Raw genomic sequence first — 25,547 nt, forward strand, 5'->3', positions numbered from 1 at the left:
CGCCGACCCCCGCGCCCGTCGACATCGGCGCCGGGGGGAGCGGTGCCAGGCAGGGGACGCTTCAAGAACCCTTCCCTAGGGAAATGTTTGGGTTGAACGCCCAGCGCACCACGCCGCAGGCTACAGGAACCCCCGACGTTGTCCCCAGCTGACCCATCGCTACCCAATTCACATTTGATTTCCGAACACTGACTGCTGCGACCAAGGTTTCCTTATGAAGCCTGCCAAACTGGCACTCAAGTCACGAACCGTTTCACTGATCCTATGTGATTTCCAGTGTAGCACAAAGGAGAACGGGAAGCTCTTGTTTTCTTTACGTAGGCACCACGCTACACTTCAGCGTCCTATAGAAGAACATCACCCTAAAGCTCTCTCCTATGCCACACTTCAGTCAGTGCTAGTCGAGGAAGACTACAACTAGAGTTTAAGGCACTTCATTCCGAACGAGATACGCCTGCCTGCCGCTTGCGAGTCAGCTGTAGGCTGCTATTGAGGAATCCATCCAACCCCTCCAGCTCGAAACACCACGCGCCACCTCTGTAAAACACCTAGGCTTGATATAATACAAGTATAACTACCGTTATTGCATAGGACTACACTTGAGTAGATAATGCACCGAACTACTTTTACAACGTTGTTGCATGTTAAAAATTAATAACATTGTTATCAAGTAACAGTTATTTGCAGATACAGTAATTTACTCTTTTTTTTTTTTGTTTGGTTTTTTTTTTTTCTTATATCAGCCCCAGTGCTGAAATAAAACACAAATTACTATAACGGGTATATTAACTACATAGTTATGTTTCCAAGCATATTACTACTTTTTTCTGTATCACTAAAAATAAATATGTAAGTTCAGTTTCTCTACAGAGCTGTTTTATTACCTAATCTAAATTTGTACTCTACCTTAAATGTGTTTAAAAACATTTTCAAAGTGACTGTAATATACAAAATATTCTCAAAATCTCTCTTAAAACACAGAACCCTGCATAAAAGCTTCCTTTCAAGTGTTTACAAAGAACGCAGAAAACTTCCAATGAGTTTTAAAAATGTCAAAAAATTGTTGCAATATTAAGAGGCAAAAATCTTACAAATGAAATACAAATATATTTAAAACAAAAAGTTGAGGATAACTAAGGAATCCATGCAAATCAAAATAAACTGTACAATGCAATTTAAAAAAAAAAATAAAGCCAATTAGATATGTACAACATAATGTGCCCAGCTGATAAAATGTCTCAATTTTTGTTTGGTTGTTCAAAGAGCATACACCAACGTCCAGCGCTCCTGCTCGGTTTACCGTTGGCAAGCCATCAACGTGTGTTATAAAACAAAATAAAAATCCAAGAGGAAAAACTCGAACCATGATCAAAAGGAAAACCCAAATCAGCTCAGAGTAAAATGAATCGGCACTCTGAGGAAGAGACTCGCGTCTCCCTGCAATTTTCAGCAACAGCATTTTATAGCACAGTCAGCACAATCAGGATGTCTTAACACTTTTTTTTTCTTTGTATTCCGAGTGGAGTAGGGTGGGTATTTTGCCCTAAACACTTGTCATGTGAAGACCAACGTTTGAGGGACACTGTATCTTTAAGGCAGCACTATTCAATTAATACAATTACAAATTGGACTTTTTTTTCTTTTTTTTTTTTTTTTTTTTGGTTTCTTTACATTCTTTAACTTTACATTTTGTTTCCAAGTAAATAGGTTGCATTTACAATTCTACGACTCCTCCCTCCCCCCAGTAGAAACAGATTCTTCATTTGTAATTCTATTGCTTTTAAGTAGATTTGACCAGTTCCAAGTTCTTGGCGAATCCAGTTCACAGATACTGTACATATCCTGTACAATATTTTGGAGGCATTGGTAGTTTTAAAATAGAATATACAAGTTTCTTCACAAAAATTCTAAAAAAAAATCCTATATATATATAATATATACACACACACACACACAGGGCTACTGATGAAGCACAAGGAAAAAAAAAAAATCAAAAATTCTACAAAAGGTAAATTATTTAATCTACTGATCAAGAAACAAAACAGTTTATGAAAGGTGTGCCAAGTATATGCTAACAAGCATGATCGGTGTCCTCCATGCTCACGCTGCTCCGCCTGCTACTTGTCTTTGATGCTCCAGGAGACACAGAGGAAAGTAGCGGGTCAGTTACTCCGACAGGGGAGAGGGTATCGTCCATCAAGATATCTTCCAGTTTGGATCCCATTTTTGCAGGAACACTGTAAGTACCAGTCGGTTCAGTCACATTTCCGAGGTTGTCACTGAAGGTGATGGTACCGTCGGTGAGATCGAGGGTGGTAGTGCAAGACAGGTCTGTGTGGTGCGGCATGATGTCTTGGTTGCAGTTGTCCAGCACAGGCTCCTGTTTGATGACCCTGTTGACCATATCAGGGGAGCAAAGGCCTGTAGATGGAACAAGGGACAGTCCGTGTGCCCGAGCTTGCATCTCAAGTTCCTGTGAAGGAGGATAAGGGACAAATTTAAAAAAACCAACCAAACAAATTTTGAAAGCAAAATCTGTCATCTTATGCTCTTAGAATCACAGAACCGTTTAGGTTGGAAAAGACCTTTAAGATCATCAAGTCCAATCATTAACCTAACGCTGCCATTAATGCTCTTGTGTACCGCGACTTACACTTTCCTTCTGCTGTACACAAACCATTTCCTCCCTTTCCAGTAGCGACAAGTGCTTGCACCTTGTACACTTCTGCCCCGCAGATTTTCACCTGAACGTTAGTCTCAAAGAGGTGGGTAAACACCACCCTACACAGGGTCCTTCCCCCTTCTCCTCAGAACCTACACCAGAACCAAAACCCAGCACCCTGCAGAAAGGAAACGCTCCCTCTCGGGCTCCTTCTCAAACCAGTACTGCAGCAGGCAAGTTTGGCATCAGGTCAGGTGAGGAAAGCATTTAAAAGTTGGAAAAAAAAAAAAAAGATAAATAAGTAGCAGAAGTGTCCACCTAGTATTTTTTAAAAAAATCCTATGCGAAGGCATAGCATGTCTACAGTAGCATAAGTGTCCACCTAGTATTTTTTAAAAAATCCTATGCGAAGGCATAGCATGTCTACATGATGCTCGTCATTTCCCCCCGAGATGCTGGAAGGGACATTTCTCATTCTACAAGCCTGGTAGAGCTGGAAGTAAAGAAGTCAGGCAAAACTGAGCCACACTACTCCTGCACTGGAAAATTATCAACAAGTCACGGGAAGGCTTTAGACTTCACACACAGCCAGGATTCTTTGAATCTTCATGAAAAGTTTAAATCCCACCTTCGCATTTAATCACATAGATGCACTTGACTGAAGACGGGTAATAGAAGAATTCACTTAAATGCCCTTTTTTAAATGCAGCAGTAAGAGAGATGTTTTGCTTCTACTCATGCATTGTATCAGGCAATCACAATCACTGTTGTGATTGCACCGTTTCTGGATATTCCTATCAAGGCTGATTAATAGCCTTTTTTCCGTTTTCAAGCTAGGACAACACGCTTGTAATGGCACACAGAGATCAGTGGAGAAGGTGGAAGAAGGAAGCACTTCTTACATTGGCTAACATGCCAAAATCAGGAGTTCCTTACTCTGTGCTTAATCAGAATCAACACAAAAAGGGAAAATACGGGGTTTAGGTTATTTGCTGCCAGATGTATTGCCCATTATTCAAGGGTCTGGTTTTTATCTTATTGTGATTGAAGAAGGAGCCAGAGCAGATGGATAATGCAAAGGAAGATGAAAGATGCTTAAAAAGTGATCTGACTTAGCTTTGAAATACCACTGCTTGACGTTCCTCTGCAGAAGGGTCACGCGTCTTCAGCGCCTCCCTTTAGTGAACAGATTGCTCCAAGTACAAAAACCGCGCTGAAGCTCGAGACAGCCCGTTCCAATTTAAAACTGTTTACTTCCACACTTGACTCTCAGGTATTTCTAGCTTCATTATCTACTCTGGGGATTAGCCGTGCTGTTGTTCGGGGCTGCCGGACACAGCAGCCAGCCTGGCACGCTGCAGCCTGCACGCAGAGCTCAGCTGTTGGCACTGCAGGCAAGGAGCAACATGAGAGCACCTGGGACGCACAGGCGTGACGGGCTGCTCCATCACTGTCTCCACGTTACCTGTTCTTACACCCAACTGTAGGTATACTTCTTTAATTACCCTTTCATGGAAAGGGATGGATATCCAGGTATCTTTGCCCAGCCGGAGAACAGAGTTGACAACAAAAGTTGTGTAGGCTGCAAGGCTAAGGCTTCCTATCCACCTTGAGGCGAAGGCAAAGGAATTAATTATGAGTTCCCACCCCTAAATCTGTGTAATACAGGCTACCGGGAACCTGGGTGAATCTAACAGGGCAACAACTCATAGCAAAAACATATTCGTGCCACCTACTGCTTTTCAGTATTGAGAATTGTTTTACAGTCCCTACAGACTTCAAGGAACAAGGAAGACAACCAACCATAGCTCGTTGGACAAAAAAAAAAGCAGCTCAACATCCACAGCTCTTGGCTGTCTTGCTGCAAAAACTGTTGGAGCGCTCCCATGAGGTGAGATTCTCTGCAACGGCTCTCAGACAAGCCAGGGCAGCCTCAACACGAAATACAGCTGTCAGTCCCCAAGATACCTATGGGGAACTCAAGATATGGTGCTGCAGTGTCTGTCACCAATACTGCCCTCCCTGCTCATTTTGTCCTGCGAGCAGTGTGTACCCTCCACCAGAAAGCAGATGACAGATTCCTGCAGAGCATAAGGGAGAGGCTGATTGCAAAAAGGAATAAGAGATCAGATGTAGAAGACTGCAATCTGTAGAGCTGCTCTGAGAGACAGGGCCTAGATTGATCCCCACACAATTTAGAAAACCCACAAGCAAAACAAAGAGACTTCATTTATTGCCATTCATGTGAAATTGTTGCAGAAGAAAACAAGCACTAAAGCTACAGATCAAAAAAACTCCACAAACAAGAAAACTAAAATGAACGTACTCCCAAACAGTTGAACTGAATTTGATCGCTATCAACAAATAAATCATATATGAAGTCCTAATTCCTTAGGTCTGGCACCCAAAAAAAATCCATTACCATATAACTCTTTCTTATAGTATGGTTTGCAACTTATGTTGGTCAAAGCAGAACAAAACCAGACCAGCCCTAAGTGCTTTACTAAAGCGTTGGGATTTTAATTTTTTTTTTTTTTTAAACTAATGTATTCTGGGTTGTTTTTCTGGAAAAATCTCTGCAGACATCTCAGCATTGGTCACCATTTATTAAAACAGTAGTTCCTCTAACCCGCATTCCTACAAACGAGCTTCAGTTACCATTACTCGCAGTCACACACTGCAAGATCAAGAGTATTTGCAGCTTATTTATCAAGCAAACCTGTATTCTGAGCAGCAGGTGCCTGTTGGCATGTTCCAACTTCTTCTGTCTGTTCTCAAGCTCCTTCGTGCGTTGCTGTTCTCTTTGCAGCTTACGGATGTAGTCCACTGACGCTTTTAGAATAGTTCCCTTATTCCAGCGCATATCCCTTTGAAATCAACAAAAAAGGAGGAGTTCAGGCTCTCGGGGAGGCTTTATTTTATAGGCATTACCTTCACATCAGCAGCTATAATTACAGCTCATATATACATAACGCCTGGCTAGTATTTATTCCAAGTTTATGCATGCAGAAGGTATTTGAAATGCACTAGAGGGGGCCAGAGTGCAGCTATTGCGCAGCAGACTGCAACCAGCCCCAGCCCGGCTGAAGGGCACAGAGCCCAGGGGCTGCCCCGTGGCTGCCCCGGCTCCCCGCAGCCCCCCCAGGACCAACCCCCTGCCTTCTGCACAGTTTGGGACCAGCACCGTGCAGAGCAACTGAAGACCAGGGGCTCCTTTCGTTGCCTTCTGGCAAGGCTGCAAGAAAACAACAACAACAACAAAAATAAACCCAACACCACAAGACTATTCTTAAACATCGCACGGTTTTGCTATCTGGGTGATGCCCGATTTCAACCAGGGAATTAAAAGGACCATATATGACCTGGTCTTTCTGTGGGAGAAAGATCTGAGGCCCTTTAGCCCCCAGGACGCAGGAAGCATTAGTCCTCCTGGTGGCACTGTATCACAGCGGTGTTACGGTAGGAAGAGAAGAGCCCAATCCAGCAGCATATTCAGGTGCTCTAAAGTTAAACTCTGGATTAAATACAAATGCCTCATTGCAGCCTCAGGGTGCTGGCTCTTCAGTCTGGGGGTACATGGCTCCCATAATTCTTCTCCCACATCATTCCTTCCCCACCCGCTTTAGAGACACAGGCTGCCTGCATCGTCTTCTCCTCCACATCATCTTACTTGGTTTAAATAAAAAAAGTTTAGTACAGACTATGAGACCAAAGATGCACCTGTCCCGTAGGTTGATAACGTGCAACTTTGCCTGCCTTAGAGGAAAGTAAAGAGCCTCTCTGAAGAGTAGGTATGAGCAACTACCTTAAAATAATAGAAACTTTCCCCAAAAGCGTCACAGGGTATTGATTCAGTGAAACTTTCAAGCTGCAGAGCAAAGGGGGGTTCCTTGCTACTGAATCAGTGTTGGGTAAAGTTAAGACAAGTTAGTAACAGTAAAATTACCTAAAAGAACTACTTGGAAACTACCACAAACACTGGCAAATTATCAGTGAACAGATACACAGCTATGCTCTTTATTTTCCTTTTTCCTTGGAGGGAAGGGGAATGTGATGGCTTCCCAGAGGAACTGCCCTCCATTTTCACAGAAAGAGAGATTGGTTCTGTCTTGCCAAGCTATGACATCTAAGAAATTAAAAGAATCATTTAGCAAGACAAGCAGCTGGGCACGCAGCTAAGCAGCAAGACTGGCCTAAGGCTTCACATCCTGACAACTCCACCTCTGGTAAGGCAGAGTTCCTAGCATCAACCCCAGCCCTGCCAAAGCACAGGGTCCTGCAAGATGCTGAGCTGCTGCATGGCAGTACCCTGACTATTTTGTGACAAAAATAATCAAGTTAATACAAACTTAAGCAAGCTCCCAAAAGGAAAAAAATAAACCCCCAAAACAGTCTTCAAAAAATATAACGGAATCTTCAAGCATTTCTACAGTCGTGGAGTGCCAAGGTCATACAAGGAAAAAAAAAAATCCTGATTTTTTTTTGTAAATCCTTTTTCTCCCCTAAGGTTTTTTTATTTTCCTTTTAACACTTCCCTCCCACAGTCTCCTCGGGCGCATTATACTTACGGGTCATTTGACTTGGGTATCAAAGTGCCCAGTTCTTTTATACGATCATTAATATTGAATCTTCTTCTTCGTTCAACTTAAGGAAAAACAGCACAAATGTTACAAGTAATATTCACACTTAATTGCAACATATAATGTGTTTCATCAAAGATTTCTTTAAGTGCCTTTGAAATGTTCTCCTGAAACTTAAAACCCAGTGACAGAGTAATTTATTTCGCTCGCCTACATGTGGACACACTAAGACAGAAACTCTGTCTATACTGTAAAAATGCGGGACTGCTGCAGTGGCAGAGTTAAACTCAGACTAAAATCCAGGATGGCTGTGTTAGCACAGGACTCAACTGAGAAGCAAAGGTTTTCCTAGGGAAAAGCATCACAGACAAATCCAGAGACAAAAATTTAGATGCTCGAGAAAATCCGAAAGCAGGAAAAGGGACAAAATGTATAGTCTCATTTTTGAAGTAGCCTTGCAGGTGCTAAAGTTTGAGGATCCAGAAGTCAAACTTAAATACCAATTTTCCTGCATTAGCTTTTCATGCTATGGAAAAGGCTTCTGAATAGCTCAAGGCATGAAACAATTCCTTTTTTCTAGTAATATAAAGTATAAAAGGACAATGTAAGGATCCTTTAAGTCATAAGATGCTTGTTGTTGTAAAAAGCTTTTTTCCAACTTGGAAATATGCATTCCCTTCAAAAATGGAATTTATAAAATTGCCACATTAAGGACACACACTGATTTTTAAAGTCACAAATTGACCATATATCTAAGATTATAGACTAATTAAAAAAAGGGGGGGGGAAAAATTGTGCAAGATGGATTTGTTAAAAGCAACTGGATCAAATGTGGTTCCCAGTAATTCCGTTGATAAAAACCACTCGTTCACTTGGCTTATTAAAAAAAAAAATAAAATAAGAGTTTAAAATTCAATACTAGATTTAAGCACACATTTCACAAGAATTCAAGATATTTGATCTATGGGCAAAACATACTGAACTGGTACTACATACTATGTGAAGTGTCTCATTCAGATTTAAAACATCAGCATTCGAACACTTAATGCCTAAAATCATTACTACAATTGGTGCAAAACGCGAAGAACCAGAACTTACTCAAGTTGTGATTGTCTTTCTTTTGCCTCTCCTTAGCCAACGCTCTCGCTTCTGACTCTGTAGGAAAAATACATGCTGTGCATGTGAATGAAGTAATTAGAATTAAAGTAATTCAAACACAACGTTTCAGTCTGTGAAACATTTGCACAGGAAGCCTGATCGATATTTGTCAAACCAATTACTACGCCCATTCCAACGGGTGAGAAGGGCCTGTAACAGCAAGCTGTGACTGCCAAAACACAACGCTGGTGTTGAATGTCACCCCTGCACCTGCAGAGCATCACCTCCCACAGTGACTTCCATGACAAGAACCTTTCCCACGGAGGCCCTGATTCAGCAAGGTATTTGAGGACAACAATCTGCTGAAATCCAGCATACCTTCTACGTTTACACACAGCCAGCGCGCTTACGGAGCGTGCAGAAGCTGAACCAGAGGAACAGCATGCTTGTTGCATTGCTACCTGCACAGGACGTGAAGCAGCCAGGAGTCAGAGGCTCTACTCACCGGAATTAAGGCTGCGTCCTTCTCCGGCACGCGCATGCACATCACCGTAAGGCTCAACTTAAGCGACTTATTAAACAGTACTGTATTTTCCAGCTATGCTAACTGTTCTCATTATATGGAAAAAAAAGATGAAAAATTCAACACCTGTATCAGCAATACTGTTAGAAAACGATGGTCCTTGCCTCAGGAAAAGCAAAAAGAAAAATAACGACAATGATGCTGCACATCAGTTGTCTTCTCAACTCAGAACTGTTCTTAACCTTGCTCCACACATTTATCATCAGACTTTATCATGCAATAGTTCAGCCAAAAGCATAACTAGATTTGTTATTTTCAGTTCTCATTTGAACTTAATTTCTCAAGTAATTTTAACTATTTTTTTTGTTTGCTCTATCCCTTTCAGTTTTTAAAAAGAGTGAGGTCATTAATCCTTGCCCTGTTGCATTTCAATCTCAAAACCAAGAAGCATGATTTAGTTTTGCAGCCAGTTAGTGAGGACATGTGAACATGTGATTTATTATCACACAGTCCATTACGGAAACGAACCCCCTCACTCATTCCAACAAGTTTCTTTCCTGTATTCTTTTCTTTTTATGGAATACGGATTATGTCCCACCCACTTCAAACCACAGGTGATAAGGGTTTCCCTTGGAGTACTAGAAGTTGACTACTTCACTATGCAGAATACAGAGCTACCCCAATATTACATGCAGTATAACAAGCCATCTTCTATGCCAGGCTCCCAAAGGGTCCCAAAAAAAAGCCTGAAAGACTATTGCACATCTCAATGAAATTCAGGCTTAATCTGACATTGCCTTATGAAACAGATACGAGGTTTGTAAGGCCAAAACCGATGGAAAGTGCACTGCTGGGCAAGCAGGATTTCCATTAAATGCTTCATTAACTATAGCTGAGAACTCACAACCATCATCAACATCGCTGGGATAATAGACTTGACTTTTCTTGGTTCTTCATAATTTTGATGTTTATACAGAAGGATGGAGAAAGGTTTCTAACAAATGCTAGATTTAAATATCGGAAGCTCTCTCCAGCCTAGTTCCAGCAGCAGAATCAGGAAATGGGGAACCAAGAGACTCCTGCCTGCAATACCATGCCGATTTTAAAACCGCTGGCTGTCAGAAAGCACCATCAATACTGCTTTCTGCTCAAAGGCTCGGCCAGATCAAAGTGACTGCTGTTAAATTTGAGTTTAGTTTCTAAACCTCTCCTAAATTAAATGTAATCTGCTAGGGTATATTTTGAACAGAACAAGCACTCATCTAAATTGTTTCTGTGTACAGGCCAATGTAGCGTATAGACATTTAACTTAGTTCAGGTCTATTTTGATGTACTGACATCCATAAAACCACTTCACTCACTTGATTTCCCCTCTCTTTCTGCCTTATTTGCTTGAGGTCTTACACAACCGTCTACAATGAATCCACCAGCCTGGACAGCCGACAAGTTGGATGGTTAGGTTTGCAGTCTACAGGCACCTTTAACTTTCTATAATTAGTGCAATGAAACTGTCTGTAATGCAGGACTTGGAGTAGTTCTCATCCCCTCCCACCCTCCTAACATCGTTCCATTGCTGTACAAGCTTTTCTTTTTCTAGCAGCCACAAATCATTGTGCAGTTTGTGTGTCTTCATTTGGTGCTCAACTCAAATTTTGTGCAGTCATATAAATGCAAATAATGCGCCAGCTCAGAGATGTGGCATTTCCTCTTGAGAAGCTGATTCCTGGGCTATTAAAACTGCTCTACTTAAACTAATTCCTGCCCAGAACCTGCTTTGCAACTGAGTCAGCCTGTGAGTTTTCACAACAGAAACCCAGAAAGACAACAGACAAGAAAGAAACTACGCCTCTACCGTACTGCACACAGTGTGACTCCCTGTTGGGCTTAAGAACAGCCATTTCTGGGTATTAAGATGATTTTGTCATCGGTTCTAGAATGCATCTCCATTTGTTCCTCTTGTGGACAAGCTTGTCTTGTAACCTACATGTGGTTATATCCTTTCAAGAGAAGCAGAGCAGCAAAACCAAAACGTGCTCAAGAATAGGGAACTTATTTCTTCCTTCAAGCTATTTAGCTTCTGTACACAGGTGTTGGAGAGAAAGAAGCTTTTAATGTCCCCCTTCCCTCTCCCTGCCTCCCATGGCTTATTCAGAGCACTGCTGGAAGAACCGACATGACAGAAAATATACAGGATACTTCATTTCATCTTAATTTAAGAGATACATATCCTGTCTCTTGACTGTCTAATTTTATATTTTACAGGATCTAGGTGTCCAGATTTCATATTACAACAGGGTATTTGTTCATTACTGCCCTCCCCTACTAGAGTAAAGCCTCAACACGTAGCATTCCTCAACACAAAACCCACAGAGACTCCAGATGTGAAGTTGTTACAGTTTGCTGTTGATAGAGCAAACAATAAGCCCAAACTAGAAAACAGCTCTGCAAGAGATGTATGGAAGCTTCCTGGGGCACAATGTTTTCCATGTGCAGATTTCACTGTAACAGCTAGGGACTTTATTTGCCACAGTGAACACACACATGCCCGCATATGAATACAATTACATTGCAGGCCAATACATCTGCTAAAAAAGATGGTCCATAAAGCAAAAAGTAACTATCCATCCATATATTCTTTCTCATAACAGAAATTATGTCCAATATCACCCGAATTCAAAACAATTATCTTATTGCTCCAAGGTGGTATTATAGACATATTTACCTGTGAGCTCCCTTTTTATATTAGGAAGATTAGCTGGACATGAGTTGCTGATGTTTAGTCCTGGAGGAGGCATGCTTTGGTTGCCATAAAGGTCAATCAAATTGCCAGACACAGGCAACTGGAAAAGATAAACAAGGAAAAGGATCATTTGGTTTTGCCCTTATGAAAGGCTTTGTACAGAAGAACAGAGTCAGGATCTGCTAAGAAATCTGTGCTCTTTTCCACGTGCAAACAGAGCATGCACTAAGGTCAGCAAAAGTCACAGTTATGCACAGGCATGAGGAATAAGACACCTACATTGGGAAAATTCTGTCTTCTCAAGGATACACAGACAGAGAATTTGCAGAAGAGGTAACATGCTGACAATATTGCTGTATTGTTGCTCCTTATTTTTCAGTGAAAGCGTTACATCTGTACCCCCATCACTTCTCTTACTGAAGAAATCCGAAACAGCCTACAGAACACTCCCCTGGAGGAAGCCCCCATTTTTCCAGGAATATGCAAGTGAAAGTACTTAGCAAGTTGTCACATGCATGAGGGAGAACACTGTATTAATCAACCACATTTTTCATGTGATTCGATAGCTACCTACACAGAAAACATTTAAGCTTACTTTAACTTACGTAACAGGAACACGCACCAGTAGGAGGAAGATTATTTTGACATTAAGTTTCCTCAATTACTTGTTCATTCTGCTCTTCTTATTTAAGTATGTTTAAGCAAGGAGATTTATACAGAAATAGGATAGTATTCCAACAAGACTTATCAAAGCTATCCCTTTAAATCGAAAGGTATTTAAAGAAGTTTATCCTGAGTGGATTATTTTACCCATCTCTTTTTTTTTGTTTTCAAACTAGGTTTGTAAAGACAGGTATAAAACACTTCGATATCTTATCTGCGCAGCAATACTTCTTATCATGTCACGTAAAGAAAACCAGTCTCTCCAAGACAGTGATCCTGCAGAGATTAGGGTGTTACCTTACACCCATTTAAATAATGCTGAATACAATGGAGTGAGTCACAGCCTGGGCCATTAAAACTCCTAACTGATGGCCCTTGCCAGACTGAGACCTAAGAAAATTTCTCTGAGCTACCATAAGAAGCAAAGTTGATGTGCCTCCATTACAGTAACACCAGCCAGAAGCCACGTCTTGAACAGACAGTGGCCAACAACAAAAATTAAATCCCCTGACTCAATCTTTAAGTAACAGAGGAAAAACGTAACTGAATTCTCGCCAAGATCCAGCCTTACGGTTCCTTGCCTGCTCCTTAGCTCTTGAATGTAATTAAAAAAAAAAAAAAAAAAAAAAAAAAAAAAAAAAAGAAAGAAAGAAAGAAAGAAAGAAGGAACATCTATAGTACATCTAAGGTCAAGCTGTCTATCACAGATTATGGTCCAAGCTGTGGCATATCCACATTAAAGTCAGGGTGACCACCCTCTCTCTCTCACTGCTCTACAAGGCTGAGCCTTGTATCTTTTGGCCCTTCGAATGCATCCATGACACAGGCACAGCAATAGCGTCATACACCCTTCTGACTTGGATGCGCTTTTTCTATTCATGCTCCTAAGCACAGAGAGAACACAAAGAACTTGTTTGTAGCCCAGGGACTTGAAGTTCAGAACCAGACATGTGAAATCTAATTAGGAATTTCAGGGAATTTAAAAAAAAAAAATTCCCCCCCCCAATCTAGAAAATAGCATCTCGAAGCCTGGGTAAAGCAGCTAGGTTATAATTAAACATGGAGAATAGTCAAGGTCACCAAGCTGCTTTGCTTTACTGCAAGATGGGCTCTGCTTGTTATAACAGGTTTGTGATTTTTTTTTTTTTTTCCCCCACCAAAAGGTGTCAATACCCTGCCAGGTTTCTATGCAAATAAACAGGACCTGTGCAAGCGATCACCACAAAAGGGGAATGTAACACAGGCAGCAGCTGCTGAATGTGCACACTGAGGTCCTGCAGGAATGGCGAGCACCAGAGGAACCACACCAGGAGTTGTGCAACAGGCAAAGCACAAGCACCGCTGCTGCTGCTTTAGCTAAATAAAGGAAGATGAAGGGAGAAATTTGCACAGCTGATAAACATTGCAGGTTTGCATATAGGCATGAATGCTTATCAAGGAAATTTACATTAGAGGCAGATGCCAACACTCTCAATTTAAATCAGTGATCCATAAGCAAAGGGACTGATGGGCTTGTTTCTTTGACTACTTTTCTCAGCAAGCTGAGCTCCACAGGTCAAAGCTTCAGTTCTAACTTTCTACTATGAGTGTGACTACATGTATGGTCCACAATCAGGACGAGCCTCTGAGAGGCCTCTTGTCCACGATGGCTGCAAGTCACATCTTTGGGGCTAACTTGATACAAACCCTTTCGCCTGAATAATATAAAGTGCATCCGACACTTCAGCTCATCTCACATGGCTAAAATACCTGCGGTTAAAGGGAAGTTAAAATTGAGGCACATCCTCTGTTCCCAACTCTATTCCAGGTCCCAGAGGAATAAAAATTAGTTGATTTGTAAGGTAAGACCAACAGTTATTAGTGCAGAGTTCAGGGAACTGGAAAGGGGAGAAGATCCCTATGCTGAGGGCATTGGTTTGAGACGGACAAGCTGGCAGCGCTGTGAGCACATGAAAGCAGTCACTAGGCTGAAATGGGGGGAAGGAGGGAGTGAGGAGGGAGGAAAAAAAATAAGGAGGCTGCTTATAATGGACACAATGCAGCAACACCTGGCATTTATTTCAAATGCCTCCTATTGGAAGAAACTGGGAAAAAAAACAAAAAAAAAAAACATTGCAGCTCTATTAAGACAGTTGAGCTGTTCATCCCTTTCCCCAAGTACAAAGCAATGGGAAAATGTTCTAAAGTCCCACAGAGGTTTCATTGGGAAGATGCAAGTCTCAAAACTGAGAAAGACATGGAATTTGATGTCCTTTTCCTGGTGCTAAGGAGGTTCCTTCCCTGCCTTCACCAAACTCTAGCATCTTTCCAACTTAAATAGGCTTTGTTAGCCACTTCTGGCTAAGAAGAAATTTAAATACAGCATCATTCAGATCATCCACCTTTACTCTCCCAAAAGTACAGGAAGGAGGAGTGGCTTGTGCCAGGCTTAGCTTGTTATCTTCATTCAAACAGCATGGTCTAGAAAGCCTTCATTTGTGAGATTTCATATTTCTAGGCCTTGGCTTCACAAGGTGCACAAACAAATCACTGCTTTTAGGTAACAGAAATTTCAGATACGGTAATTATTACTGCCACTACTCCAAAAAAGGCACCCACATTCAGGCTCTATATAAATCATTGAGACATCAGTTGCGTGATCAACAAGGCTGTTTCTAAGGTATCAGTACACACTGGGAGGGATTCTGTTCCCCAGCTCGTGCAGCCTGCAATGCGTTGTGTCGTTCCCTTACCTACAGGGCACACGCTCAGCGACAGTCCCTAAAACAAGACTCCTCTCCACTTCTGGAGTTCAACTTCCACAGGGAAGTCACATTTAGAAGCGGAGCTGCTCGTACTCACATGGCTTTCCATGTCGGACTCTCGCTAGAAATTGAGCAGTGGGATGAACTGGTTGTCGTTTCAATTTGGCATACGAGAGTACTTTATACAGCACCCAGCAATTCAATTACTAGGTCATATCTACGCAGAAAACCCTCTCGGCAAACTAGAGACCATTTTGTGATACCTTTCATCACAGAAACAAAGCCAGTTAACTTGTGACCCAATACCGAAGTTTACAAACACTTCCACAAGCAGTTGATTGCAATAAGCCCTTTTCAATTAAGAGGTACTTGGAAACTTCCCTTAGGTCGCTCTACACAGAAATCTCCGATTTTGCTTATCAATTAAGTACTGTTACCAAATGTAACAAACCGGTCCTTTTATTCTTTGTTGGTTATAGAACAATAGCAGCCTTTGTCATAGTCTTAGCACAGCTATTTATAGATTGTGTCTCTTTAGAGACCATTTCCTCTCTCGATTTCTTCCACCTCTACTTCGCTCAGTCTACAGACATTAATTCCTTGTTAGTAAAAGTAAAATGTGGTGTGCTTTAAGAGCTAAATCTTGTTCCAAAAGAAAAGTGTCTGTTACATCAGGTTCTTCCCCCCCCCCCAAGCCAATTGTTGGGAAACATGGTTTGATTTCCATCTCTTCTGGATTGGTATCAGGTTAATTCAGAGACTGCAATATGCTTTTTGCCTTCAGCAGTTTAACTGTATTAGTAAAGAAGTCTTAATTTTACTATTCCATTTCCTTATTTTACAGGCTTCACCACATACAGTGGGCAATTTATGAAATTTCACAACACATGTGGAGCAGGCAGCCTTTACAAGGTTTGTCCTCATGCAGAAAGCAGGAGGGATGCAGGCTACCCTAAATATTGACTACACGGACTCCTTCCACCAAAAGAGTGCAGAGTACCATTATGTCCTTGCCTGGAAGCAAAGAGCCACTGCTGGGGTCCCTGTGAAATGAGAGAGGAAGAAAAGCACAAAGAAATCCAAGTCCCCTCTAGTTTAATAGGTCCCAATCCAATGGAATTTCAGAGAAAGGACTCCAGAAGAACCAGAACCCTCAATTAACAAAAAAAAAAAAAAAAAAAAAAAAAACTATCCTTTCATGGGTTTTTAAGTTTTCCTCTCAAACTCCAGGACAGATGAACTTTTGAAGTCATCTTAGATTAAAGGAAAACTCATTCTTTCAGGTAGGACTCTGCCTTTATTTCCCTGTCTACTCAAAGGGCACTGTTTAGCAAGGGACGCTGGCCGGCCGTTCCCTGCGGCACGCACCATGTCTCCGAGAGGGCTGTGGCATCTGTGGGAGCACAGGACAAGGTTAACATGACATCAGACGACTACTGTCAGCAAATGTAAACCTACGCTACAAAAATCGATGCAGTGTGGTAAGCTGTAAATTTTGGCACTAGATAAAAAAGAAACAGATGCCAGCACTGGCAGACATCTCGGCCAGATCTAACAGCACTTAAGCCCAAAAGAAAAAAATTCACTGGAGCTACCCTCCACAAAAGACCAAAATAAGATGATGCCAGAAGCACGATTATATTAATGCTCACAGCAATGTGAACCAGCAAACAGAAACAGCAACTCAGAGGTAACACGCGCCTTCCCTCGCTTACCACCTTTCGCACCTCCGTGTTCTTGTCTTTTGTCACAGGCTTCCTACATCCCCCTCCCCCGTTCAGTTTTTAAGCTTCTTTATTCCTTCCCCTTTTGTTTGTTTTGAAGGTTGTTTTGGTTTTCTTAACTTTTTTTTCCTCCCCCTAAATTTTGTAACATCTTTGCTGTCATCTAGCTAGGGACTCTCTCCATCTGAAATCAGGATAAGCTGAAGCTGTAATGTTAGAGCTAACAGTTAAACTAGAGCAGCTTTGGATAGGAACGCCAACATAGGCTTAAGCGTGGTGTACAATTCCTTACTTGAACATGACAAGAGAGGGGAACCTGGGGCGCCAGACGTTCCTTCTAGGCTTTCTGAAGTCAAGCGTAATGCCCACGGTGATCTTTAATATTGATGGGTATGAGCTCGCTCCTGTTAGCCCAGTTCACTCCTCTGTTACAATCCTCTCCCTGACTAACTGGACTTTGAGATACAAAAAGCAAAATTGTCCTTTGTACTCCCTCAACCTGACTCCAGCTTGTGTTTTTACGTTAATGTTTTTCATTGCAACCGTATACCTTAAGCTCTTCAAAGAAATCCTAAATATCCTCTGTGGGACAACACAATAACTATTTAATTGCTTAGAGAAGAAGTCATGCTACAGGTTTGCATCCTCATGAGGAAGGACAATAAGACTTAACAGGGAAACCAAATGGAAAGGACCGTTGTACCGTATTTGCCATTTGCAGGGCTGGGTCCATCAAGCCAAGGATTTCTTCATTGTAACTTGACTCCAGACTAATGATGTCATCGATCACATCATCCATCTGCAGCAGAAAAGGTGGACAAAGAAAAATAAACCAGTTACAAAAGCATTAGGATACAGAGCCACACACCATCTCTCTGCAGCACGGGCCCAAGCAGAGGCGCTTGTGCAGTTTTGCCACACTCCAAATCCAATCAGCCGTGACCATGCTATTCAGCCAGGACAGTCAGGTCATGCCAAAGCTAAGGCTTCGTGGCCTAACCCGCTCCTCCCACCAGCAGCTACCCTGCAGTACCTGCCCACGGACATACTGCTCCTCCTGGGAACAGCGGAGGAGATGGCTCCCTGCAGAACGAACTACGCTAACAATGTGAATTCCTCTGCCCTGTGGAGCACTGCCTGACTGCCCTCCATCTCCTTCCTCTAGTGGTGGGGTGCAAACCTGCCCACAGGCAGGAAGGCTCCTGCCCCGACATCTGCAGGGGAAGGTGAGGGAACAAAGGCTTGCTGCTGGGTGACAGGCTGCCCGCCCTCGACAACAGAATCCGTTGGATTCACATTCCTCGTACACCTTCCCAGGAAGCACCACCCAAGAGCAGCTTGGAGATGATTTTAGGTGGTGCAAGCCATCTTCTTTCTGGGGCTGGGCTGGAAGGTGCCTCCATAGGCTCCTGCGCAGTCCGGAGAAACCGAGCCCTCCAAATCACCCACGCAGGCGCTCCAAACTGTCCTGCAGGATTGACTATTTCCTTTTTGCTTACTATAAAAAAGGAGCTTAAGTGACAGTCATCTACAAAATCAGTGCATAACACTGACGGTAGAAATAGTAGTGTATAGGATTTTTGTATCAGCTCCAGAAAGTGTGATCAGAACAAATTGCACTGACTGGAAGTAAGGGCAAGAAAGGAACTGACAGTTACAAGCCCATATTTGAAGTTTCGTCACTAGACATAAAACCCCCTTAGTTTAAAAGAAAGGAAGAAAGGGGGGGGAGATGACTACCAAGGATGAATTACCACAAATGGATTAAAGACTTCTTTTTTTGTTTGTTTTTTAAATGTGGTCTTAGAAACTATCAGGACAAGAACACATACATGCAGCCTTGGGAAAACTGCATTAGAAAAGATGTCCTAAAGTGAGGTCTTAAAGCATGGTTGATATGTCCTTCTCCTATAGTGTTACAGTGCTAGAAATGCACCAGCCCTCTTCGGCTGTCTTAATGCACTTTTGACATCAATGCTAACAAACTACATTGTTGGTTTGTTCCTTAAATATATCTTACATTCAACTTCTTAAAGACAATACGGGGCAATTTTATTCTTCAACATCAATTCAAAGAAACATGCTCATTAGAAAGGGGACCTGTGCTCCAACTCCTGTGTCATCCAGTACCTGCATGCATGATGCTCGTGAGTGTGTATTCAGAGCCGGGCACTCACTCTCAACCCTGCTTTGCTCTTCAAATTTATAAAATCCCTGCAGAAATAAAAAGGAAAAAAAGAAAAAGAAAAAAAAAAAAAAAGCAAAGCATGGATCTGAGTTCATGGCACAGTCCCAGTCCCAAAAAGAGCACAACTGAAACAGTGTCATGCACACACGTGCCTGATGACACAGCAAAGTGAAGCTGTAAATATCTTGAGGAAAAAAAAAAAAAGATTTGGGTACAACTGGGATGATAGGATGGGACTATTTGATTTTTCACTTCCTTTGAAACTATGGAGCACAAGTAATTTCTCTTGCACGCGCAAAATATGTTCTGTAATAACTGTTAAAAATCTGGCACAAAGGCTTGAGGAGGGAGGACGGGGGGACACGAGGAGCTCTATCTACAATTGCCTCCCATTTGTCATGGTACAAAAACATTGGTGTGATTCTCACACTTGTTATCATCTTTCAAATCATTTTCCTTTAGCACCTGAGCACACATGTAACATCCAATTGAGTTTTTGCCAGCAAAGATTAAGACAAGGTTGCGAAGGACTTCTAGGCGTAGACTACCGAAGTCTTGTATTTGCAGCCCTGAGCTCATCAGGAAACAGCAATCAGTAACATTTTCAGGTATATTAGCTGGGATAATCTGGCCTTTCAGTTAAGCAGGAGACTTGCTCAAATTTTATGGAAAAAATACCTAAAATATCTCAAAAAGCTTCGTGTTTTTCAGTTATTTTTGCTATGCTCTTTGCTCTTTCTACATGAATGAGCCATAAATAACATTATTCCAGAAAGCTACAGCTTACAAAACTGCTTTGTATTCTCCAAAGGTCAATTACTGACTGCGTGCATCAAGCAACGGCGGGGTGGGGGAGTAGTTTTAATAAGCATAAACTAGCTAAAATAGTTCAAAAGAGGATGTTAAGAGGGACGCAGTTTTTTTGCCAAAATGGTTGGTTCTATGCAAATATATATTAATCAGGCAGACACAGAGGTAGTAGTTGCATTTTCAGAGGGAACAGTTCAGAAAAGAAGGTAAACGTAACATCTTAACAATGACCAAATAGGGTTTAAAACAAAAAGAAAGCAGGGTGCAATTCCGTTTCACTGAAGAGCGTATTACCTCTTTCTCACAGTTGGAGTTGAGGGTAAGCATAGCCATCGGACTGTTGGGCGCGCTGCTTCCAGTTCCAGGCGGCATGACATGATCACCGGGCTGGTTTGGACATGGCAAGCTCAGGGCTTGGTTGGCATGTTTATTTGCTAGAGTGGTAGAGAGGTACTGCTTTACCTGCTGCCGCTGGGCTTGCTGAATATGGTACTTGGTTGGATTCTCAAGGTGAGTCTGCACCTGTACGAGACAATACAAGAAGTGCTTTATTGTTTTACAACATCCTTATACATGCCGTTGATTTAAGCCATACATTTGTGACATTATATACCAGCTAAGCATTTGACTTTAAGTACAACCCTGTACGGCTCCAAGGAAGTCAACAGCGCTTCGTTAATTCACATTCGATTGCAAAAAATCAGTCTATGAGCTACTGTTTCAATAACTGACTTATTAACAGTAAGCCAAGGAGTTCCACTTATTTTTCTACAACATGAGATTTCGCACTGAAGACCAACGCTCAGATTTCCCAGTTTATACAGATACTTCGGAACAGACGGTTCTCCCTTCAGACCTTCAGCTGTTATCACTAAAATACAGAGAAACAAACCAAGTTGCACTGCAGGACTCATTTTACTTGTTAGTAGCTACCAATTAAAACCAGACAGTATGGATTGCTATCCTTTATCAGATGTCAAGTAACAGAGAGATCAAAAGGTTTGTTGTTGGTTTTCTAGGTTTTGGTTTGTTTTGTGTTTTTGTTTTTTGTTTTTGTTTTTTTTAAAGTAACACATTGGTTAAAAAAAAGGAATACGCTTTTTTTTTTGCCTACAAATTATTTATATCTCAGATATATGGCCTAAATCATATACAAATAAGACAGCCTGTTTATAAACACATTATGCAAATAAGATGCAAGAAGAGAAGTGTTTCGGTTCAGATCAATCACTGTCCTCAGCAACAGCTATTTTTGTATTTAAGATAAGCTTTTCAGTACTTAGAATTCTTTTATATACAAAATATGAAAAACTTCATACCAAACAACTCTCATGCACCCTAAATAAGCAAGAGAAGAAAGGCAGGCTTTTTTCCATGCAAAATTTTCCACCATATCCTGGAAACTCATCACCTTTCTTTGATCATTAATATTTTTATGGGAAGGTAGAAAACAAACCAAAATATAATAATACTCTGAGAAGTTTTTTAAAACAGTTCCATTAAAGTGACTTTTGCTGTTACAAGCGACCGCATATGTTCCCCACTTATTTCTGTGAACGAAATTAAATAAAGCACGCTAGATACCAGAGGAAAAGGATTTCCCCTATAATGTAAAGACTTCTTAGCAACAGGTTTTAAAATAAGTCTGCAATAACAACTCACCTGATAATGATTATACTCCAGCATTTCCAGCATACTACTTCTAGGTTGCAAGAGAAGCGACTGCAAATATCCTTTGCTCTATGCTACTCCAGTTTGAGGGATTCGCATACGGAAGCACCATGAACAAGCTACCCCAAAACAGCAGAAGAAACTTGAACGCCACTGCTCAGACTTATAGTAACCTATGCTAATTAGCCATGCATGTAGAGAAACAAACAGTTCACAAGGGGTTCTTACTGGAAGCTATGCAAGTTTAGCCCTAAATATCGGTATTATTTTTTTTTCCCTGGCTTTGACGTCATGCTTTTTCATAAACATAAAAGGACCTTTTAAGTGATGGGCTATCAAAGTCAGATTGACAGTTTGCTCAAGGCTAATTCGCTATTCATCTTTCGTTCCAGTTGTACTAACAGACAATGGTATTTTTCTTTAGCAGTAAGGTTAAAAGTTTTTAAGTACAGAGTAAGAAACAACTGAACAAATGCCCTACGAGCCTAACGCATGTCCCCTGGCAGTGGGATGCACTGGCTAAACCCACACGGCTATGCAGTCCGATCTTCAGCTTCCAGGCACAGCCATCCGTTGCCCTGCCCAAGCAGACACCAACCCACCTGGGACCTGCAGCTGAACGTGAAGGATTTGAAAAAGCTTCACCACATACTCAGCCTCCCTGGTGCTCCAGGGCCCATCAGTTCTGTCCCACCCTGCAGCTGGAAGAGGCTTTCCAGTTCAGGAATGGTTGACAGTGGGCTACAGCACATCCCAAATGCACTTATCCGCACTGGTACACAGTCACTGTACCGTGCCGAGTCCCTAACACCTTCCAGAACTTACTTTTTCTTTCCACCCAACTCCTTGACAAGAGCTTGTACTCAAGCACAGGCATCAAAAGCGGCTCAACTTGCACTATTTTCCAAAGACTCTGCTGCACAGGGAAGCAGCACATTTAAGATAGCGTTTCTAGAGAGTTTAATCTGATTTGTTACACTAAGTCGCAAGACAACACAACGCAGAAGTCTGCCGTGATAAGTACGGCATTCGCTTTGTCAATCCCAAACTGCGTTACCAATTCTCCTATCACCAGTGGTAAGCGTTACGCTACCCAGATTAAGTCCATTTTTCACTTAAATTTTCATCTTCCGAGTAGATAAAGTTATCAGTAAACGAGTTATTTTCGTAGCACTTATCTTTGAATATGTTATTTTAAAAAACAAGCCCTACTTGTCTGACAGAATTTACACATTTCTTTTCCTCCACAGGCATCAGATACCACGACTGTTCCCCCTCCACCCTGCCAGGGCGACGGGATGGAACAAAGCCTCTCCTCCCTGCACCCATCTCCTACCCTCCCTCCATGCTCCCAGGAGAGGGACCAGCAAATTTCCAAGACCCACCTCTCAACTGTGCATCATCGAATGGTATTACAGTTATAATACACATTAATACACTGAACTGACTCCACTACACGTCAAGTTTTGAAGCACAGGCTGCCCAACAGGCATAGGATTTTTATTGGCAAAACACATACTTATTTCACAAGAACATACCTTCTCCGAGATTTTGTTCTATTATCCTACATTAGAATAGTTTGCATTATTTTGCTACTCCATAATTTTAATTTTTTTTAAACAGGCTGTGCTGCCCTCAGTATGCCAGAGAAGGCAAAATAAAAAAAAAAAAAGTTGTGAACCTTAAATAAAGGAGCTGCATTCTTTCTCAAACTTCTAAGTTGCTGATTTCTACTTAATACGGAAGTGTAAATATTCTCTGAGAATCTTAATGTTGCCAAGAATTGCGTCCTCATTGGTACAGGACAAGACATTTCAGCTGCAGTTGAGATGCTACTGCCTGCTTTTTTTTTTTTTTTTTTTTTTCCCCTTCTTTTGGAGGGGCAGCAGGGAAGGAATCTTTCTTCCTCTGCCCACCCTTACAGCGAATGTAACAGCTGGATAAATATTACCACGTATTTGCAAGCGGCATAACTGCAAAGGCAAATTATAATCTAGTCAGTTTAATTCCCGACGTACCACACAGTCACTCTGGCTCACAGAAGATCCATCCTTCTGGAAGGATTCTCAGAGTTACCCAGTAGATCACGTTTTCACGTAGAGTCAACTCTTGCTACCCATGGGCAACAAGGGACTCTGAGGCAATTCATTTACCGTCAGGTGTCTGGGCTTCAAATCAGTGGCAGCAGTGAAGATGCTCTATTGCCTTTACAGAAAAAACCTACCAGAAGAACCGCAGTCATTATATAGTAGTTATGCACAGTTCTCCAGGGACATGCCACCTTCTCACACAAGTCCAGTAGTGAACCTAAGAACACAGAGAACTGTCTTTTCTGTCATTAAATTGCTCAAAAATGATGCAAAGGAGGGATTCAGGGACTGAACATTTCCTTTTAATCCACAGCTGGCCAAACACACTTTCACAGTTGAATACAAGAACATACGATTATTCTCCAAAAGGAGGAAAATGTGGCCTAACTGTTCCCACCCTGCATATCAGTGCAACAGGGACAGGATATCCCACAAGATGGAAACAGCTTCACACACGTTCCTTCTTGGACAGACGCACCAGCTTCAACTACCCTCGCTCTGGCCAAGTGTGAGGCCCAACAGGCTGCACAGGAGGCATCTGGGAAACTTCAGTTTGATTCTTTGTTGTGCCTTTTACTGCTCTCTTAAGCTGCCTTAAGCTCCATCACCGAAATCTGGTGCTTTTCGGGGAGACTAACTCTGTCTTCAGCCTAGAGCATCCTTTTCTGCAGTCAAAGAGCCCAAATGTGCCTCCTTAGGCAAAGGTCCCAAGTCATGGTCATCCTGTAGATAAGCCATAAAGCAGTGTCACTTTTTGGCAAAATATCTCACAAGCAAAGAGCTGCAAAACAGAGCCTGAAACAAAATTCCACTACCCTGAATTTGAAAGCATGAATAAAAGCTTTGACTTAATTAAGATCTAATTTTGGTCCTGAGCCCCTTCTTGCCTTTGGGGTAAAGAGAAATTCTTGTTGTTCTCCCAAATTCATGAGAGACAAAGTGCAAGATGAGAGTTTATTGGTTTGGATACAGTCCCTAAGAAATGAGTCTGAATGGGGACAGTGCAAGAGAAGTGTAACAGCTTGAAACTGAATCCTCTGGATCTCCAACCATCTATCTCCAGGAATCTCAACCCAAGCTTTGCGTTAACATTACTAAACTGAGTAGAACACTGTTTTTTTGGCATTTTGGTATTAGGAAGCAAGAAGTAATGGAAGTATCATCTGCAGAACTTGGAAATTATTTAAGACAGGATGGCAAAACTGGCTAAAAGTATCACACCATGGTAACCAAAGAATTTGGCTACAAGGAACTACAGATCAAGGATGGCCAAGTGGCAGTCTACAGCCTGGATTCAGCAAAGAAACACCTGGAAGAAGACACTACTTTTAATTGGTATTCAGATGCATTTTCAAATTGCTTGGTTATCAAGGTTCTGCTTACATGGGTAATACAGGACAGCACTGCCTCAGAAGTAGACATCCAGAACTGTTTTCATTCTAGGAGAACCTCCAATACCAGCTCAGCAGCATCTCCACGGGCTGGCTCCATGCACTGTTAGAACTGTCACCGCATCAGGTACTCCTGCACTGCCAGCCTCACGGGACAGTGATTCAAGCTCATTCTTGCCATGCTGACACCGAACTAGTAAGCTACTTCTTGAGCTGAAGCACTGAGAAAGAGAGTATAAAGAAATCAGTTTGACTGCACCCATATCTAAGCTTAGGCCCTACAAGGCTGAGCCAGGCTGGAAAAGTTTTGGATGGAGCCACACTGATTACTCAGCACTCGTCCCTTGCTCTTTAGAGTATCCTGGGGAACAACGTTATCTCAAGCAGGGGAAAGGCACTCTCATTCCTTCGTTAATCTCAACATCTGACTGATAATTCCAGTGCATACATCCAGTTCAGGTACCTAAGCAGGGAAAAAACAGTTCCTGAGAAGTTGCCTATTTTCTTCCACATCACAGAAACAACAGTAATAACTCATATATGTAAAGATTTTACCCAGCCCTTGGGTCTAGAGTCAATCAAGCAAACATTTAATCAATGGCTTTCACTAATTCTAAACATACACAGTGTATCAGTGGGAATTTCAGGACTACTTTAAACTAC

The 25,547-nt window shown here is 41.8% G+C and overlaps 1 protein-coding gene across 5 annotated transcripts in view; it reads right to left on the bottom strand.

The window, feature by feature from the left end:
- Positions 1–1,973: 1,973 nt before the first annotated feature.
- MITF (melanocyte inducing transcription factor) overlaps positions 1,974–25,547 on the bottom strand; it is a 103,984-nt gene continuing 80,410 nt past the window's right edge. For 2 of the 5 annotated variants that reach the window (XM_035901379.1, XM_035901382.1), the window contains 8 exons: positions 20,027–20,254; positions 18,865–18,948; positions 17,438–17,533; positions 11,586–11,703; positions 8,341–8,415; positions 7,231–7,306; positions 5,382–5,529; positions 1,974–2,473 (listed from right to left, as the gene is read on the bottom strand). In XM_035901379.1, the coding sequence (XP_035757272.1) occupies positions 2,072–2,473; positions 5,382–5,529; positions 7,231–7,306; positions 8,341–8,415; positions 11,586–11,703; positions 17,438–17,533; positions 18,865–18,948; positions 20,027–20,254 (1,227 nt within the window). In that variant the 3' untranslated portion in view covers positions 1,974–2,071. The remainder of the gene's footprint in view (positions 2,474–5,381; positions 5,530–7,230; positions 7,307–8,340; positions 8,416–11,585; positions 11,704–17,437; positions 17,534–18,864; positions 18,949–20,026; positions 20,255–25,547) is intronic. The other 3 variants (XM_009645978.2, XM_035901380.1, XM_035901381.1) reach the window with 3 other exon arrangements.

This window comes from Egretta garzetta, unplaced genomic scaffold, assembly GCF_000687185.1.
Source record: "Egretta garzetta isolate BGI_Z169 unplaced genomic scaffold, ASM68718v1 scaffold228, whole genome shotgun sequence".
NCBI classification, from domain to species: Eukaryota; Metazoa; Chordata; class Aves; order Pelecaniformes; family Ardeidae; genus Egretta; species Egretta garzetta.